We start from the raw sequence: 21,125 nt of genomic DNA on the forward strand, positions 1-21,125 counted from the left end.
GAATTGAAACAACAGGAAATGTAAAAGAAGTATTTATGCTTCTTTTACGTTTCGTTGTCTCAATTTCCGCTTTCTAGAGAAGCTTTGTTTACGCTTCTGTTACTCTTCTCTTATATCTGACTTCTGATTTTTATTTTCCAGGATAGACTAATTCGAGGTACGATTAATTAACTTTTTAGGCGGAAACGTAAAAGTGAAAAATTTCTCCATTATCTACAATCCTTACAGAAATTTAATACTGGCGAATTTATAATTGAAAGACAGTAATTAATTACTTATTTGGAGTGCTAAAAGAACTGAACAAAAGTGTTAATATTTAAAAATCGGTAATTAATTACTGTCTTTTAGTAGCTAGTATTCAATTTCTGTAAAGAAATGATAAAAATCTTAATTTTTCATGTTTTCACCTTGGAAAAAAAGTTATACGATCGTTATAGAGTTTAGATCGTGTAACCACCTCTTATATATACGCTTTATCAAATCTTATTAATCTCCGCTTGTCATAATCGAGCCACCTATCACGCACGCTATCGGCGACGCTGTAACGCGACAATACCTCTTTTCCTCAAGAGACCTTGTAATTTCTTTTTCTTGTTTTTTTTTGTTTACATTTTATTGCTTCCATTAATTCATTCGCACACCGACACCTGCAACGCGGTATTTGCGTTGGCCGCTCGTTGTACACTGTGGCTATAATTTATGAAGAGTTTGAAGGAAATTAAAAAATGAACAACAGCAAAGGGCGCGCGTGAAGCGGGAGAGCATCTCGTGGCGAACGCACCTCGAAATCGAAATCAGCGCGATAATCGAGCAGAGGCAGGCTTCTCTTGCGCTGCCGCTATATTCGTAGACGCATATCGCGATAACCCGACTCGCCGACGTACGGCGGGCCGCGAAAGCGCAGCTACGGTTCAGCGCATTACAATACGGGCTGTGCGCGTCTCGTAATGAAATAAATATTTCATTTCGCGCGGCGCGGCGCGGCGCGGCGCGTACGAGCCCCGTCCTGCGCGTTTTTCCTCCGGGGCGCAATCCACACTCCGCCCCGAGTTCGCACAGTGGCGATGCCCGGCATTGCCAGCTTGCAGCTCGCTACGCGGCCAGCTCGCGCGGGGCCGAAGGGCCCCGGTCTCGTCCCGTTCCGTCCCGTCACGATGGCGGACCTTAACGGCCCATAATTCATCGCCGACGTATAATAAATATCGTTAGCTCGTCGTGAGCGCGCGTAGACACGCGGGCCCCCCTTCCCCCCCCCCTTTCTTTCTTCCTATCCTCTCCGCCGTCCCCAGAGATTTTATTGTATATGAAAGGAAGGCCCGTATCACGTCAAACATGCCGTCGGGTCGTCCTACGAATCGATACGTCGAGAACCGTGAAGAGCTGTTCCTCAGCTTCTCAACCGAGAAAAAGTGAAGGGTTTTCTTGATTTTTTTGGGGCTACGTGTAGGGTTTCTCCATATCTGAATTTCGCAAGAAAAGAATACCTATGTATATTTTTGTAAAAAAAAAGAAGGCAGAAAGAGAGGGTATAATTTTTGTATACGTTAAATTTATAATAAGATAAAATTTCTACGGCAATATACTTTTTTTGATTGACAACTCTTATTAATATAATTCGATAAAGCTTTATAACAATTAGGAAATAAAAGTTTTAACCTTTTCTAATTGTGTCTGTTCACGTTACAATCTTAAAAGATACTTTATTTAATATTATAAAATTTATTTAATATTATTAAATTTATTAAATTTTATTTAACATTATAAAATTTTAATTAATGAAACCAAGAAGTTCTCAACGATCTCAAAAAAAAAAAAAAAAAAAAATAGAATATAAATGTATACTCTTAAAAGAACACGGTTGGTAACTCTAATTATGCGGCTCATCCCACAGTCGTAGGTCTCTGGATCCGCTGGAAAAGCCAAGGACGAGAATACTTATATCGCTAATAATGCGGATTGGGACAGAGCGTTTAATTACAAACGCCCTTCGTGGTAAATGTAGGCTCGTTTTTCGGTCGGCGAACGGCGTCGGATTTATGGAGCATCGCGTTATATGCATTTATACATGATATTTATGGTTATAAGAAGACGGCCCTTTCGTGCTCTCGGTACACGCCTTCCTCTCGTCGACTTCCCCGGATACGGGCTCAGCGGTGAGCTTTCGGCCTTGGCCGGCATAATAAAAGTTCCTTGAATAATGCGCACTCCCCGTGCATTGATGCCGCACATAAAACGCGGTTAAAACCAATATTGCAATATATCACTGCCTAATTAATATTGAACGATAAGCGAAGCGTTTTAAAGTACGTTTAGGTATATTTATTAATATTTATTATTTAATATATGTATCAGGAAATTGAGAAATTTATCTATTCAGTACATACATATATATATATATATACAGATCTGTATTTAATCCAAATAATTCCGCAGACGATGGTTGAGATGTAGCTAGAAAATATTAAACTATCGTGCGCACAACACAAATTAAAAAAGAATTGAAGAATTTACAAATTGTTTTAACTTTATCTTAAGCCTTTACAAACAACAATAAGAACGTACAAAGAGTATATTTTACTGAAAGCGATAAAAGAAGCGTAAAAAAGAGTTTAAGTAGATAATAAAAATCGTAATGATAAGATGTAGGAAGATAAAAAATAAGACGTAGGAATAATTTTGAAATTTATTTTAAACATTCTTTGATTTATTCTCGTATATTAAATGTTAATTTGTTTCTAAATATACAAGGTATTTTGGCAAAGAGAGAATTTTTCATGTAGAAGTAAGTAAACAATATATAATAAATTTGTTTCATACTCGTATATGTAGATCTCTGTTTTCAAGAAAATCGAATTTGAATATTCGTTAAGTACGTGTGCACTTGACTAACCACACAATCTATTTGATTCATTCAATCTAGCTGTCATCGATATTTCTGTTGCATCTTTAATTCGTTAAATAAGAATTCATCTGCAACGTGAAGAACATAAGAATGATAACAATTCTTTTCAATAATTTTGTAATTAATATCTATATTATATACGTTCTATTTTAAACCGTATATATATATTCATATATTATACTAAATTTAAACTGACATAAAAATAGTGGTAAGTAATTAGATTGAGTAACCAAACTGTGTAACTAGTCAAGTGTGTACTTAACAAATATTCAAATTCAATTTTCTCAAAAAACAGAAGTTTAGAAAAAAAAAAATTTATTTTATATTTTCGACTTACTTTTACATAAGGGATCATCTTCTTCGTGATTGCACCACAATTTCCGAAACACCCTGTACATCTTTTAATATAATCGATGTTTTTATTTATTGTTAGATAGTAATTAATATCAATGATATATTGCAATATTAAGCTTTTAGACTGCATTTTCTTGTGTCTGTGCTTATATACGATCTTGAATCTAAAATTGTCCAGCTACGCTGCTTTATTTTTGACGAAAATTATACTTCGATAGTAGCCGTGTATAACGAGCTGCCTTTCGTGTTGAGATACACATCGCAGTCGAGATTAATACGGCAAAATTATAATGATTATTATTATCTTAAACTCTTGTATAATGTATTGCTCTTTTACAGAAGCGCGAATACGATTTCTTCGTATTTTCTCCCTTGATCTGCGCACTTGACAATATCAATTAATGGCTATATAACGAAGGAGATTCAAGATTGAACGGTCCCGGAGTTGAATTCAGACGGAGGTGAATATTTTTCTCCATTTATTACGCGTAATACGTTCACTCGTTTATTTTCTTCCTCCCTGCACATGCGAGGCTGATCACATTCGAGGGAAAAAAATTTCGCTCAAGGGCGACTCGCGGCCACGAATAACCGTTTCGAAATTTTACGAGATCGTTACGCGGCATGCAGCTGCATTCTGCGCACCGTGGATGCGTTCCGTTGCGATCTTGTCTCGTCGACGAGCAGGCGGACCGATGGAATTTCAAATGAGGGTGCGGTCGCGCGTACGAAATCGTCTGAATGAATTTTCGTCAGGACGTGTTCGCGTTTGCATGATTGGCGCGCTTGGTCCGAGAGAGGACCGCCCGAGTCGTGGACATCGCAAGGGCATTAAAACCATCACCGAACAGAGAGGCGAAGGCTCGGGGAAAAGTGAGAGAAAAAGATAGAGAGAAGGCGACGAAGAGCCCCGCCAAATAAGACCACCAAAAAGCACTGAATCCAGCACGACCAACCGTCGCGGTCGATTTGCGGTTACCGCGGATACGCAACAGGAAAAAAGGAGGGCTCTCCTTCTCTCTCTCTCTCTCTCTCTCTCTCTCTCTCTCTCCCTTTTTTGTTCTCTCTCGTCCATCCCTGACGAAAATGAGAAATTTCATTTCAAATGTTAGTTTAACGTTTACATGAGCATTTGCAGGAGAATTCAGAAATGGTTAGTAGAGTGTTCGTAAAACGGAAATTGTAACGCTTCAAATTGTAACGTTTGGAAGGCATTTGTATAGAATATTTTTGAGAGTTTGCACAGCGTTTACTTAACGTAAACGTTTACTGATAGTTGTTTAAAATTTATAGATTCTGTATATAACGTTTAATAAATCGTTTTGCTCCATCATTGGAAACTGCGTGTAGCTTATGTTAAACTTTTAACAGGCGTTTACTTTCGTCAGATTAGAAATTTCGTAAAAAGCGTTTGTGAACGTTCAGTTCAAGTGTTGAGTCTGCTAAACATTTTATCAAGAAAAGAAATACAATTTTTTTAAGTATGAAAAAGTCTCATCATACTGCGCCTTTTATCCTATGCGACGTGATTTTTTAAGTGCAAGAAATTGAATTTTACTGTGTCTCTCTAGTGGCGATGTTGTGCACCCCTTGAAACTTGGATATGTAGAAGAATGTTTGTTAAACAGAGGAAAAACATTTGTGTTATGAAGGAAACATTTTTTGGACGTCTTTTAAGCCGTTTGCGTAAATGCCTTACAAAAACCTTAACTGAGACTCAATAATTCGCCACATTGGAACAGTGTTTGTTGAAAAAGATGCTTGTCTCACGATATTTAGAAAAGCGTTTGCTAAGCGTGTGTTTGAAAAGTCTGACAGTGAACTCTCTGCACGAAGGTGCATCAACGTTTTACTAAGCATCCTTTGAAAAGCATTGCTTTAACATTACAGAACTTATATACAATAGAACGATATATACTGCACTTTACAAGCGTTCTGAAAGTGTTTATAACCCAATGGTGTTGTATAAGCGTTCTTATAAAGTTTTGAAAGCGTATATAACTCTTCAAAAATTCGTCATCGAACGATAGTCAACGTTTTATAGAAAGTTCTGTATTTTCGCCGGGAATTCGTTCTTTCTCGCGTCCTCTCTCGACATTATCTTTCCCTTCCGATCCCGCGAAAGGGTCTTGTAGTACAGTGAGCGAGGGAAAGCGCGATAGACAGTCGGATTTATATTCAAATGAATCGCGATGGAAGGCCGCGATTTATCGATGCCCCATCAAACCCCGTAGCGCACGTGCGGGTTGCGCAGGTCAGGGGGAAGGAAAATCAAAGGGTTAAGTTACGAGAGAGGAAGGATGTGCCTTAAGGAGTCGGATCCTTTCCTCGCTCGTTCAACGCTTGTTACTGCTCGGGGGCTACGATCTCGCGGCCGAAGTCGAAGATTGCGCGGTAACATGCAATGACTCTTCTTCTCGGAATCCCGAATTTTTTCTCTATTTTTATATTTTATAATTATATACGTTGAATTAACGGCACGTCACCGGGACTTCCCTCAAGACGTTACCGCATTCTTCATCCGCGAGCAGCAAATATTTCTTCAACAATGCGAGCGGATCTCGCTGGATCCTCGGGTTCGTCTTAGACGATGATAACGCGACAAAAATCCGTGAGCGAAGTTTTTCGAGAGCACAATTAACGACCCTGCGGTGTCCTACCCTCGCGCCTTAAGTGTATGCGTGTGTGCGTACATGCCTTTATTTAGCTTTAGTTGGTCGAAACCGGTTGCCAGCGATTCCACTCCACTGTCTGATTCAGGAGAGCGAGAGAGAGAGAGGGGGGGGGGAGAGAGAGAGAGAGGGAGAGAAAGAAAGAACAGGAGGAAGAAAGGAAAGGAGAAAAAGGGGGAGGAATGCCCGTGGTCCACCAGCATACATCGCAACTTTTAGGGTCCCCTTAAGGCACAGGAAGGAATTTCGCACAGACGAATAAAGCGACGTCCATTTCTTTCAGCCGGAAATCAAAGTAACATCTGATTTCCACGATTCTCGCGATTCGATTTGGATTAAAAATTATCTATTCGTTCATTTCTAACCTGTCGTATAGTAATGATAAACATCACATCAACATGCATGGTAAGAAAGAATTTCTGAGAAACATTAAGTACATAAATCTTAAGTACATATTATATACAAGTACAATATTCCAACACTTTTTTATAATAATAAGACACACTGAAAAAAAAAAAAAAATCAATTTTAATAAATATTTAGTTGAATACTGCCAACTAAATATTTATTAAATATAAAGATATATTTATTTGATAACAGAAACGTTAATTTGATTTAACAATCATTTCTTTTATTGAACAAAATATTTATTTATTTACTGTAAGTAAATGTTTAGTTGGCAGTATTGAACTAAATATTTATTAAAAACTAACTATATTTTATTCTCAGTGCAGAAATTAAAAAATCTATGATTGTAAATGTAAGTTTTGTGTTATTCCGAGTGAATTTAAGGTATGAATTTTTCTTTCTTCCTCTATTCAGATATTGTATCATCTATAAATCATTTTGTCTATCAACAAATAATTCGAAACTAACAATACGATCGAACAATCCTATATTTACATTATTTGAAATTACGTGCATTTAGCGTTCATAATAAATATTATATAAGACACAGTGTGTAACGAAAGAAGGGCGATTTTCCGCAAAATTCTTACAGGAGGAAGAATTTCGCGCTTCTCTATCAAAATTCGGTCAGGGTCGATCAGATAATTTGCTACCTGCCCGCCACCGGTGACTTAATTACTTTTTTTGCGCCCTGTAATTTTCGTTTCTACCTCTCGTGAACCCGTTCGGAACGAAAGCGTAAGCGTACTACGTGCCTCACGCTAGATCGCGTGGGTAGCTTGCGTCATTAAGGGTAGTAACTTGCGGTACCGGAATGGCTTTGGCTTCGGAGGAGAAAGTGGTCGGGTGTGGCCAGACATTGCCACTCTAGGAGACAATCTTTCTTCTCCTCCCTCTTTCTCTGTCCCTTTCTCTCTTTCAGACAGGTTTATATGTGTACGTATATGCGTGAAAGAAGTCGTTTTCCTTCGAAGGACTCCGTGTTTCTCAGTTGCTTCCAAATTCTAAATTCTTTCGTAATAGATTATATAAATAAGGAGTCACACTGCGAGAGTTTCTAATTGAAAATAAACGAGCCGAAAGATTCGGATAATACTAATCAAAAATTATAGTTGTCCAAATTAGAATTATAATAGAGATTTGAAATGTAGTAAAAGAACAAGAAAAATCCATACCTTCAATGAATTCACTTCAACTAATGCGTTTACAGTCATAAATTTTCAAATCTCTGTCTCTCGTTGTTACAAAAAAATGTTGACGTGTTATATTTGTGTATATGAAATATATAAATTTCTTCGAAAAAAACGAATTTTTTTTTCACTTTTTAACAAGAATTACAACGAACGCAACCGCACAGGCTCTTTTTTCGATGATCTTTTACTATTATTTTACTATTATTTCTGTACTATTATTTTTCTTCATATCACCGATTCATCGCAGAATGCTCGATCCTTCGTGGTCGAGGAAGTTTCTCGTCTTCCTCGCGTTCTTCGTATGCGACACGTGCGAGCGGCGCGCACTAAGATCGCACGTGGGTGCACGCGTCGCACGTCACGCGGACCGACGACGGTTGGAGTTGGTACGCGGCGCATTCGGTAGCAGTGCCGCCGCCGGATCGAACGGCCGGGGTTCGACGAACTCTTTGTCTCGAAAACCGGACAAACCGTACGTTCGTACATACATACGTCGGCCACCTCTGACCAGGCTGCAATAGCGCCTAACATACCTCGCATTTCTTGCCTCTCCCGTGACAACGTGACGCCGTCGCCGCTGTCGCGGCGATCCTCCTTTTCACGAAATCAAACTGAATCTCGTTTCTGAGATTGGATGTGGTTATAGTAATGAAACTATTTAGTACCTATTAAATTGGACATATAGTCAATATTTATCTGTAACCTTTCGAAGCTGACGCCAAAATCTGTGACAGAGTTATTATTGATGTCGGATCTGTAAGACTCAGTTAATTTATATTGATTAAAAGGCACTAGTCAATTTCAGATATCAAAATTGTTGAGAGAGAGCGCTTTATTCTTGTTGAGATATGGAAAAAGATATAATCGTTATAAATAAAAAATTTATTAGACATATCTATAAAGTGAATATAGTGTTCCTCTGTGTCAAAATCTAGAGACATTGAATTAAATTTGTAATTAAAAATCTTTACTTAGTTTAAAATAATGCAATATAATTCATATATAGAAAAGAATAAATGTACTTACTATGTGTATAATCGTAAGTATATTTTTATTAATACTCAAAGGATACTCCAAATTTGCAGATGTAACATAAGAATTAAATTACTTGACAAGGAGATTTAGAATGGATCCAATAAATTTACCATCAACTCCGGAAGATTAATGCTAATTTATTACTCAAAGTAATTGAATTCAACGTCATGCTAGAGAAAGGTTTCTGTATTCTTACTTCGCGCCTACAATTTCGTGTCTTCTTCTCATTTTGGGGAGAAACCGAAATTCCCCAGGACAATCAGGTCGTAAAAATAAGCGTTTATTGTTACGAGATTTACTTACGGTATATATTCGCTGTTTTTTCGCCGTTGTTTTTGCTGTTGCTGGTTCGCTTCGAACGCGAAGTCGGTGAGTACACCATTGCGGTCGGGTCCTCGCTTTTTAACCGCGGGCCCCCCTTTTTCTCGGACCGATTTACGGCGCGATACGCGAGAAGGAATTACGCGGCGAATTTTTATGCTCGTTTTATTCTTTTTTTTCTCCACGTACACACTTGCGCGCGGACATCCGAAACTGTGTATTCCGCAACAACGTCACGGATCACTGGCAGATCGGCAGGAAACATAAATATCGACCCTTCGAAAGTTTAAAACCTGAATAGGTTTCTCCCTTTTTACGGGAGCGACCCAACCCCTTTTTAAACAGAATTGGCGATTGCAGTTTTGTGCATTTTTTGCGCAAACAGAAAGCTGTCATACCAGAAGACTAATAGCTCTACGTCGTTTTAAAGGATCACATTTTTAAATTAAGCTTTAGAGTTGACGATGTGTCTCTATTCGTCTATATTCTGGGTTCGCTGAATTATAAATCTCTTTATCGAAAATGTCAAACAATTCAATTTCCTTTGTTGCACCTGTTAATTGAAATTATTACTTATTAAAGTATACTTAGTATTAATTTTATCTTATATGAGTTATGCTATTTTAGTTCCTTGAAATTAATCAATGACTTTTAATTAACATAAATTAAATAGGTCTTACAGGGGATCGGTAACTGTATTACGGATTTTTTTTTTTTTTTTGGTGTCACAGCTGCGGAGGGTTAAGTTATAAGTTAATTGGTTAGAGATTTAACACAGCTGCTCTTCAACAATAAATTGAATAATAAATTGGCTGGTATTACACTGTATCTCTTGAAATACCTGCTTGAAAGGAAGGATAAATATCGTGTTTGAAAGATAGTTTCGATGACTGCAATCCTATGAAATGAATTTCATGAAAAGCTTTTGATTAGCGAACATCCGTCCTCGGACGTGACCCTGTGCCATCCTTTGAGATTTCAGACGATTCGTACGTTGAATATTCCCTCCCAATCCCTCTTCCCTCGGTCTCGTCTCTATACCTTCTCGCCTTTCGTTCGAACCTCGGCGAACCTCGGGCCATTGTTAAAACTTTTTCGAGGTTATTACACGTGAGATATGTAAATGCGTCGCCGGTCGGGGTCGGTCCTCGACGTCGAAGGACCAGCTCCACCAGGTCGTTTCCCCTCACTCTTTCGGACTCTTCCTCGCTCTCTCTCTCCTGGTTCCTCTGCTCTGCTCAGCAGGGGCGGATCGGACTGTAGCGCGGCAGATAATTCGCAATCTTGTGCAATTCCGTACATGGTTAGCTCTCATTATAGTCAGGCATGAGAATTCGAATTCCTCCGTTTGAAAACCTTTAAACGATTTTAATCACATAAACATTCGAATAACTTGAAATCATTTCGAAAAAAAAACTTTAAATGGTCTGAAAAGTTTCGAATGTCTTGAATTTCTCGAAAATCTTGAATTCGTTCCAAAACAAAATCTTGCCCTGAAAATGTTTAAATATATCTGAATCGTTCAAAATTCTTAAGAATAAAAATTGTCTGTAATATAAAATTAGTTATTTAACATTAAATCAATATAAATAATCTTTGATCGTTCATTGAATATTCGAAATAATTTACAACTATTGTTATATTTATTCAAAATAATCTTTAGTGCCTGTAATTCCTATCTCCTCCTTGAATTTGTTTACAAATTCAATCGAATTAACACGTTTCTCACAAAAGTATCTATCTATAAATTTATATCGTTTCCGAACAACCCAACAAAAGTTTCATAGGGGGATTCAAAACGTCCGATAGCCAATCATCAACCGCTCATTCATCGCTGTCGTATAAATATCCTTGGACAAGAATACAACCGATATTGTGTTCCATACGCGTGTAACGATACCTTCTTCCTACGCCTGGATTGATATTATTTAATCGCACACGGTGCGTCGTCCGAGATGGAATTTCTTTTCAGTATCCGCTCCTGCTCCTCACCATCGCCACCACCGCCGCCTCTGCATCGTCATCACCATCTCCCCGACTTCTCTGTAACGGATAGGCCTCACCTCCAGAACGGAACTGACTCCAGTTTGCTTTCGGTTTGGCCATCGCGAATACCAGCGCGTCGAGCTCAGTAACAGCGTGGCATTCACGACGTGCGCTTCGCTGATCGCCGATCGCGCGATCTCGTCGTCCTCGCCGCCTCCCGGATAAAGTTTCCGGTGAACCAAAAGCGATCGCCTGGCCCGCACCGTTCTAGTCTGATCTTAGAGCAAAAAAAGATCGAAAGGACGAGGCTCCAGTGACGAGTGGATCGAATCGGGATACCGCATGTGACCGGATTGGAAGGAATGAGTCCAAATTCGACGGATCCACGATCCAGAAAAGCTCGATGTTTAAAAAGAGCCTGTAAGAGTCCTCTCTGTTAATCCATAGAGCACAGAAGTCTACCGCAACAATTTCAATGTTATTACAATATTGCTAGAACATTGCAGTGCTGCTGCAATATTGCTGGAGTAATATCTGTGCTGTATGGGAAAGAAATTTTTTCCTCAAACGAAACGATTCAATCGTTCCAATGTTAAATGTAATCATTGACTTGACATGTGCGAATTTTAGTAGACGTATGCACATTATTACATCTCCAAACAAATTGTTGTTACGTGCTTTTCTGTTTCAATCAACCGTACTCGTATTTATAACGATATAAACGGATCATGCTGTGATCCTTAAGAGTAATACTGATTAGTGCGATTAACTGTAATTGATTTTACCGCAGATCTTAATTGCCATGATCGAAACTACATCTTAAAAAACATGAATGTGCATTTAACACTACGCGACGTTTATATCATTTTCGTCGTGTTGGTATTAACGTTAACGTAAATATGATGTGGATTTTAAATTACCATGAGTTTTAAATCCATGATGTTGACATAAGCACTAACACGGTGAGAATTATGTAGACATCGCGCGCTGTTGTATCCACACTCATATTTTTGTAGAGTATATTAATCGAAATCCGAGATAGATAATGAGAAAGAAACGGATTGAGCCGAGCGCATGAACGGGCCATTCTCCTTCCGTTTTGGCGCGAAGCTGAGCCTGGCGCTCGACTCTTCACTCGATTCTCGTCGGGTGTTTCACTGCGTCCGTGCTTCACTCTACTTACCAAGGCTGACCCTGTTCGTAATAATTAATGGCGTTAGACCGGGCGAGTGCGTGGCGGCGGTTTACTCATGCCTGGATAACCGACGATAAATACATATGGACCGAGTATCCGTTTGCGTCCGCGGGTAATGCCATAGCTCGCCTGCTCCTACGGTTATTAAACAATTTCCGCGCAATTGAACACGCTCGTAATTAACGACGTTGTAATTAACGGCGTTAGCGCATGCAGATCGCTGGTGAAGTCACGTACCTACGAGTATACGGCGCTAGACGCGAGGCGCGGTCTAATTGATCATTAACACCGGCGGATCCATCGATCTCTCTGCTCTTCTTCGCTTTCAGTCCAGATTTCGTTAGATATTACGTTATTGTAAACAGCGAGGTCTTTAAAAACCCGTAACGTCCCACTCACGTGGGTCGGTTTAAATTTCATCAGATCGTAATACGTCCGAGAAAAGTTTATACACGTCTCTGATAGCCTCGATGTGCACTGGGATGATACGATTGAAAATATTCGAAAGACTCGAGCGTGTTTAGCCACACGAGCGAATTTGACACGCGAATGTAACGGAAGGGAGATCATAAATCATTAATGCGATCCGGCATTCCTTCGTTAATGAGATCTCCTTCTTCATGAGATGAAGCCGGAGTCGGTTTTCCCAAATGTTGAACATCAAGAGCAGCTAATTAATAAGCTTTACGGTTATATAGCGGCTTGTTTTTTCAATTAACTTTAAATGGCTTTTACATAATTGATCCATTGCTAAGACAAATCAGTTTCCGAATGCTTGGAAAACTAGGTCAAAGAATAAAAAAAGGATGTACACAGTAAGAAAATAGATTTGGAAAACTGACATGGTTGATCTTTTAATGTGCGTTACGTGCCGCGTGAATCAACAATGACCCACGCTAATTCCCAACTTTTCGTTCGTTTGGTATATTGACTATAAAAGGAAACATAATTATGAAGTAATATTTGATATTATACGTGAATACATAATTATGACGTATGAAGCAATATTGATTCATTAAGACTTCTTTATAATAATAATAATTATTGTAATTTTGTAACCATTATAAAAAATGCATGTTATTTATATAATTATCAAACAAAAATACTGATAATCCACACGACAGTAGTATGTAGTCAAATCATTTAAAATTGATCCATCATGGAATGTTAACAAATTATCTCTATTAAGAGATAAATTATATAGTTTTACAAATATATTGTTTACTGCCTATATATATCTTATCATTTTTGCGAAAAATCCTAGGAAATCTTATTCAAGCAATGTTGCAATTCAATAAAAATTCTATCTATATTGGCAGAAATTTGTTAATAAAAAATGCTCGCAGGGGTGAATTTGATGGGGGGATTATGAATTTTATTCATATTTTATATCTAAATTTTTTAATTTTTATTCATAAGTTATTTTTAAGTTATGTACAATATAAATTAAGACATATATATTTTAAACATGAGATAATCTTCGAGCGTTCGAAGTTAAAAGAAATCTACATCTTCTAAATATTTATGTAGTAATATTTTCATTCATACGTCCGAACGAGTTCGATCCCCACGCAAGTGCTTGCGGGTTAAGAGCTCGCGCAGGACAGGCCGAAGGGACCGATCAACGTGCATGGGCGAAGTGTCATTTAATCACGAGTGTGGTTTTACAGGCGCAGTCGGTGAACCCTAACCGAGACCGCGAGCACGGGTGCGTGACTGCAAGAATGCGCGCACGCAGGAGACGGTGCACGATGTCCCGGTGACGACGGCGGTCGCGATTGTGATCACGAGCACGACCACTCACGTATACGCGCGTGTGAGCCCGCGCGTACGTATTCACGCACGTGTACTCACGCGAGGAAGAAAGAGAGAGAGCAAGAGGAAGAGAGTGAGTTTGAAAAAAAACCAAGAGAAAGAGAGCCAGAAACAGCCGCCGATGCCGCAATGAGGCTAGGCCCGATTATCCTGTCGTGGGCAGCCACGGCCATGGCCGGCTGGCTGGGTCCATCGAGCGGAATCACGGCGACGGCGACGATGACGTCACGGGCCCCGCGCTCCCGGGATTACGAGCTTTCGACGGAGTTCTTCCTGGTGCCGTCCGAGATCGGGCACGGGCTGGCGAGCGTGGCGAGCGTCATCAGCGTACCGGCACCGAACCGGACGATCACCGTCTTCAGGACGCCGCCGGGCGTCAGGAAGAGCCAGGAGGTGGAGATGCGGCCGACTCCGAAGTCCCTGTTGAAGCAACGGCCCTGGGCGCTGCCACTCGCTGCGCTCAGCGCCGCGACGATGCTCCTCATGGCCGGCTTCGAGGTCTTCGTATTGTTCAAGGTAGCTCCAAGGTGTTATTTCATAATTAATGTATATACGTATTATCTCTTTGTTCGCTCGTTATATGCTTTTATGGTACTCCAGCTTCTCTCTCGCTGGAGGGAAAGTGGATTACATCCCAGAACGGACAATGAATAATGAGCTTTTGTCTTTACTTTTCTCTCTGTAGTGAATATTTCCTGAAATATTTTATGACGGGTTGTATGAATATATGGAGATTTCACGCGCCATAGAGAGAGGATGATCTTTTAATACTAAGTCTACGTATCTTCGTAGTCCGTTTTGCAAATTATATATCTCTCTCGATTTATTAATCGTTTGAAAATCTGATGTTAATCTTCCTTTACTTGTTTTTTTGAGCCATTAAATGATGTCTGTTTTGAACACGCAAATCTATTTTTCGAAATATTCCGCTCATTTGGTTCAGTTTACACTCAATACGCTTACCACATAATTATGCTACCTGTCTATCGCATGTCTATATATTTTTGCTATATATTTTTTATAATCATTATGGAAATTTATTCTCAGTTTTATTCTAGAGAGCGTAATATTGACACCCGTTCACTCTCTCGATGTCTTCATTTTATTTTTCCGAGTGCGATCGTACGAAAAATGTGTCGAAGCAGTATTGAGGAGGAAACTGGTGAAATGAAATATGTTAATATCTGCATGACTTGTCACTAGACGATCGCGCGACTACGGGATTAATAGAGCTCGGAAAGGAACTATCGCGCGTCAGGAACTCTCCCCGCCGACCCACTAATAATCGTTTTCGTTTTGACAAGCTCCAGTAACTGGCACCGAGGGAATTTCGCCGAGACCTAGGCCCAGTTTACGTTAGATCGGCTTCAGTTTTCTCTCGGTCGCACCCTCCGACACGCTTCATTGAGCACTCTCAGGAGAGAGACCAAGTCAACCGTTGCTGTCAGATTAATTCGTATCGGACATTCAGAATTTCAGTTTAAGAGAAAGTAAATCGAGAACGAATGAAGAATAAAATTCAAGTTTCATTAATATGGTGTAGAGCAGTTTATGTTTATTAGAAATTTTGCAAATTTTGGAAAAGATTCACTCAAAAATTTAGCGTTTTATTTACAAGTATATTACAATTATATTCCTAGATAGTACATTTGTTTAAAGTTGGAACATAAAACATCTTATGTCTCAATTCTGGACGTCTGGGTTATTCTTTTCTCTTCCTGATGAAAATAAAAATCGGAACATAAATCGGATGTAATGGGAGAGTAACAGAAGCGTAAACAAAACTTCCAGAAGGCAAAAAATTAGAACGCAAAAGAAGCATTTACGCTTCTTTTACATTTTGATGTTTCAATTTTCGCCCCGATTTTTATTTTCACCAGGACTGTTTCTTTGTCTCTTTCTCTATAATTATAAATATTTATTTAGAAATATAATGATTCTCAATTCATTAGTGTCCACTTATTATGTATGAAAAAATATGAAATTTTAAGTAGTAAAAAGTATGAAAAATAACCTATTAACTTGTAAATAAAAAGCAAGTTAGCGAGAAGAAGAATATCGATTATTTTAATTAGAGAAATTAACATCTATTCTGTATGTGAGCTTCAAGTTTAATCCATGCGTAATTATAACGCGCGAACGGTTACGGTCCAATCCACGCGATTCGCATTTTGCGTCTCGATCCTCTTTACAGAATTAATAGCGTGAGAGCGATTTAGAGATCGGTACTTCTAGGGCTCTTGAAAATGCACTCTTGTATCTTGCAGAGTAATACGCGTCAAAACACCCGAGCGTATCCAATTCGATGAAAGTGCATTTTGTACTTCAAATGTAACCGTACAGTACGATAAAGGTGCAACTTCAGCAGCTATATAAGCTATAAGTTCAAAAATCAATTAATTAGAACACGTTAATATCATCTCGATTATAATGCTACAGTTGCAGCAAATAAGGCTATCGAGATAGCAAAATGAGAAATGTTAATGTCTTATTTAAATATCTCGGTTTAAATATCTTGGTTTTAGTACTAATAAGATCAGTTTAACATCTAACTTTGACCACGATTGGCACTTTTCGTATTAAGTTAAAAGGTTTTTGAAATCTGCTAAAATCTTTCTTCGTTTTTTAAGATTTAAATTTTAAAAACTCTTATTTTTAAAATATTTTGATGTTCGACAAAATTGACGAATTTACAAGCATTTGTCTTGATAATCGGTTCGTATAGATTCCTTTAGATTGAGCAAACCAGAATTAGGAAAATTTTTCAAATATAAAAAATAGATGTCTGATGTGTATATTCGAACAGTTAAATTAATGAAGGTGTACAGCGCAATCAATGAGGTGCGCAGACAAGTGAGATTTTCTTCGTGTCGCTGATATCATTTTGAAATCCTATTCAAAGAGCTGACATAATAAACACTAAAAGCTATAGTTATAACGATTATTTGTTTAAATCATCAAAATAAAATAATGATTTTTATCACTCTGAAAGAACACTTTTAATGGCACTGTTCTAGGCTAGAACAACGGCACCGAACAGACGACACTTGTTCCTGGGCCAGGCGTTGCTTCTGGGCCTTTTCCTTTTAGCGGGTCTCTCGGCCGCGGCCTCTCTCAGCCAAAATCCGCTGTCCTGTGCCGCTTTCCGGTTGGTGGGACTCCCCGCCGCTCTCGTGTTCGCCGCTCTGCTGGTTAAATGCGTTTTCCTGCTCTCGTTGAATAGCGGCGTGTACTTGCCAGCGCCCTATCAGGTGAGCAATCACGTGCAGAGTATTCCTGATTTATCGATTAATTCAGCGATCGATTAATTCGTTTTTGCATTTTACAAACTCGGAGACTACTACTTTCCCAAGCAGCACAGAAGTCAACAAAAAAAAAAAAAAAAATTAAAATAACTTTATTTCGATTCTCAACGCGCGTCAATGAACGGTAGAATTTTGTAATAATAAATCATCATTTTAACTTTCATGAGTTAAAATAAAATTATTTTGACTTTCTCTTGACTTGACTAAAGCCCTGATGAGCACCTTGGCTTTATTTCTCATGCCAATAATTATTTTGATAGAATATAATTTGAAGCTTATTGAAATAATCAGTACGGAGAATCGAAAGTTAAAAAGATATCGAGGAATATTATATCGGTCGAAGAAATGGCGAAATCATTTCAAAACTCGCGAAGGGAGGACACGCATCGATAAAACATATTACGCGACCATAATCAAAGTAGGCGAGATGCGCAAAAATATAATAAATTACAATGTCATTCTGCTCGTCTCCTTTCATGGAGAAACTCCGCGCGAACGATTTCCGCCGTATCCGCAACGATCCGGATGTTCATCTCGCATAGCCATTAGTATGTCGTAAACGGGTCCCGGATCCTACCATCCTCGCCCTTCTCCCTTCGCCGTCCCTTTTTCATAGCGTTGCGTCATCGTACCGTACGCGCGACGATTAATTACAGACGCGCGCGCGAAAAAGCACGGAGGCAATTATCGCGGCGGTGTGTTGGTGCGTACGCTGAATGACAGGCGTGGCAGGACGTGCGCTTCTCGCCCTGCGGAGGCCTCCTCCCCAACAGGATAAACATCCATTTTTCATGTTCGACGTCGGCTCCCGCCTACCCCCGGCGCCTCGCTCGGTGCTGCATCTAGAGATCCTCAAGTAACAGATTGCTCGACACGACACACGTTTGGTCCGCCATATTTTTCAGGACCTGCTTGAGAGACCAAAAAATAAGATAGATTATGCATAAGATGGAAGAATGAGATATCCACGCATCTGTCTCACTTTATCTTAAGCGTCCTGAAAAAAAAAAAAATATATGCCGGACTAATCAGAAGTTGTCTAAACTGCGTGCTCAATCTTTTAATTGAGAATTTCTAGGATTGCTCTTTTACGAGGAAAACTCTTTCAAAAACATGCACGAGCGCAAGAACGAAATCAGGACGGTACGTCCGCGCTGACATGATGCGCTGCACGGTGAAATGTAATTGCATTCGCGTAATTAAGAACGCTGCCGTTGAAATGTTTGATTAGAGGAAAGTGGTAGCTGGCCGATACGCGCGAGTGACATTAATAGGATTTTAACGACGTAATTATAGTCCTTGTATAATTTTGTCGTATCTTTAAGAGGGAGAATATATAAGAGTACAGATGAAATTTTAAAGAGAACTGAAGAACACACGCTTTGAAACTTGTAAATTTTTCATGCGTATCTCTCTCGGCTAGGCCATTCTATTTCTAATATGTCACGAGCGTTTGACGTCACGAGTTAAAAGAATGCACGCCGGCGGTGCCGATGTCACCGCAGGCCGTTCACCTTTAATTAAAGGCGATCGACCAGGGGTAGACGGCCGCGTGAATCTTATAGAAGGGAAGTGTAATCGTGCGAGGGCCTTTCTTGTCTCGGTTCTCGATGCTGCAGGCGCTGGTGCTGGTGTTCGCGGTGTTGGTGCAGGTGGTCATTGTCGGGCAATGGTTTTACGGCGAACCACCTGCGGTGATCCAGGTGCAGCAACAGCAACAGCAGCAGCAGCAACAAGCGACGGGCCGAAGCTCACCGGCGTCCACCACCTCCTGCAGGACTCCACTCGGACAGATAGTGGCTTCCCTCGGGTAAACTTTTGCTGAGATAAAACTCTCTTCCTTCTCCAATCCACGAGAAGGAAAGCATCGAATCATCAAGTCAATCATGTCCATCTATTATCCTCGCGAAGTCAAGATTCATCAAAGCGTATTAATTCACATTATTTAACCTTCCGAAGCCGACAAAATCTGTTACTACTTTAGTGCTTTAGAAAAAATGTTTTGTTCTACGAATCAAAATTTTGCTGTAACACAAAAATTTCATTAAAATGTACTGTACAAAATTATAATGTTATGCAAACTAAATTATTTAGTTGATATAGATAAATATTTTTGTTATTTATAAAGCAGAAAAAAAAGTGCAGTTCATAGAAACAACTAAATTTTTTGTTATATATAAACAAAATATTTGATTATTGTTTAAGACTGTTTTAATTGAACAGTTTTGCTGAAAGCACTAAATTGTTGTTCTGGTATGATACGGAATGATGAGTCTGTAAAACCTACTTAAATTATGTTAATTAAAAATTAAAAGGCACTAATTAATTTTAAGGAATCAATACAATATAACTCGTACAAAAGAGAATGAAATAATGAATACTGTAAGTATATAAAGTAGGGACAAACCTGTAGAAACCCTAGTACATTCAGATAGGGAATATTTCTTGTATAAAAATAAGTCGAAAGTGTAGAATAAACATTTATCGTCCGAGACTTTGTTTCAGAGAAAATCAAGTTTGAAAATCGCGTCGAGTGCACGTGCACTTAATGAAGATACGGTTTGTGGAAAGGTACTGTGAAGTCAGAGTCCATGAATCCGTAATTCAACGAGTACACGTTTGCTTACGGCAGTAGGAATGTTTTCAGCAATTTCTCTCTTTAATGATAATATAAATAAAATGTTACTAATTTGTCAAATTTTCTTTAATCCTGCCACTCAGTGAAGTCATGTGGATGTTATGTAAACATGATAACGTTTACAGTGTAAGCCTCATCCCGTATTTTAATAAGAATAATCCAAATATGCGGATGTAACATGAAAAATTGAATTTTTTAATATTTTTGATAAAGAGATTTATAATTGACATTATAATTGAGTAGGTCTAATTAGTCTAATAGACTCACATCAGCTCCAGAGGGTTACTCTTCTGCTATTATTCTGCAAGTTTTCAGTCTTTAATACGTGCCACATGGATCACTGATGTTTCATTTTTCCATTCCGGCTATTTGATATTTTGACAATAAAAAGAATAATTTAAAATTATAAAAAGTAATGAAAAAATTATAAAAATTACCAAATAATTTTTAATATGATATTTATATATGATTGTGATATTTGATGCAGTATTGGTGCAGTGTTAGACCTTCTTTTTTATAATAATAATTTTTAGAATTTTTTAAATCAAATATAATGAATAAAAATAAAAACATCATGGATTACCACGCGACACGATGACAAGTCATTTGAAAATTGGCCCGACACGGAACATGTTAATGCCTTTCATACTTTGATTAAATTTTTCAAATTTATTCTCAAGACGAACACACAACTCAGCGCGATAACTTTCGTAAGTACTTTCGCTACAGATGAACGAAACTCATCTTTTCCATGATCTTCTTCACGTTCCAGGTATCCCGGGGCACTATTAGTAGCAGTGGCATGTTTAGCGATCCGTGCGCGAGGCGTCCGGGATAATAATCGGGAAGCGGCCTTCATCGGCCTGGCGGTCGGCCTTTCGCTGCCGATCTGGATCTCCAGCGGGATCGGCACGCTCGCGACCGGCAGCGAGGGTGATCGAGAGGCCTGGCTGGCCTACGGTCTGCTCGCCACGTCGCTTTTCGTCTTCCTCACGATGTTTCTACCGAAGGGACGCCAACTGGCTGCCCTAGGTCGCGAAGGACCCGCCGCAGTCATTCGCGATCACGACGATGCCCTCAGTTCCCTTCCCGGCAGCGGCTATTCGCCCTCCTTCTTCCACTTCAAGCCCGCGGAGGCATCCCTGAAGAGGAAGATGCATTATCATAGTGCCGGTATGTCGCCCCCTTTCAAATGAACCCGGTTTGTTATTCCTGCGTTTTGTTATTCCTGCGTTAGACCAGCATCAAAACTTTTCCCCGCCAAATGTCAAACGTATTACTTCCCCAAGTAGAACAGAAAT

At 39.2% G+C, this 21,125-nt stretch overlaps 1 protein-coding gene across 1 annotated transcript in view; it reads left to right on the plus strand.

The window, feature by feature from the left end:
- Positions 1 to 10,987: 10,987 nt before the first annotated feature.
- LOC108752979 overlaps positions 10,988 to 21,125 on the plus strand; it is a 16,322-nt gene continuing 6,184 nt past the window's right edge. The window contains exons 1-5 of the mRNA XM_018494259.1: positions 10,988 to 11,291; positions 13,737 to 14,397; positions 16,899 to 17,132; positions 18,806 to 18,996; positions 20,597 to 20,997. Of these exons, the coding sequence (XP_018349761.1) occupies positions 14,011 to 14,397; positions 16,899 to 17,132; positions 18,806 to 18,996; positions 20,597 to 20,997 (1,213 nt within the window). The 5' untranslated portion in view covers positions 10,988 to 11,291; positions 13,737 to 14,010. The remainder of the gene's footprint in view (positions 11,292 to 13,736; positions 14,398 to 16,898; positions 17,133 to 18,805; positions 18,997 to 20,596; positions 20,998 to 21,125) is intronic.

Source organism: Trachymyrmex septentrionalis, unplaced genomic scaffold (genome assembly GCF_001594115.1).
Source record: "Trachymyrmex septentrionalis isolate Tsep2-gDNA-1 unplaced genomic scaffold, Tsep1.0 scaffold62, whole genome shotgun sequence".
NCBI lineage: Eukaryota > Metazoa > Arthropoda > Insecta > Hymenoptera > Formicidae > Trachymyrmex > Trachymyrmex septentrionalis.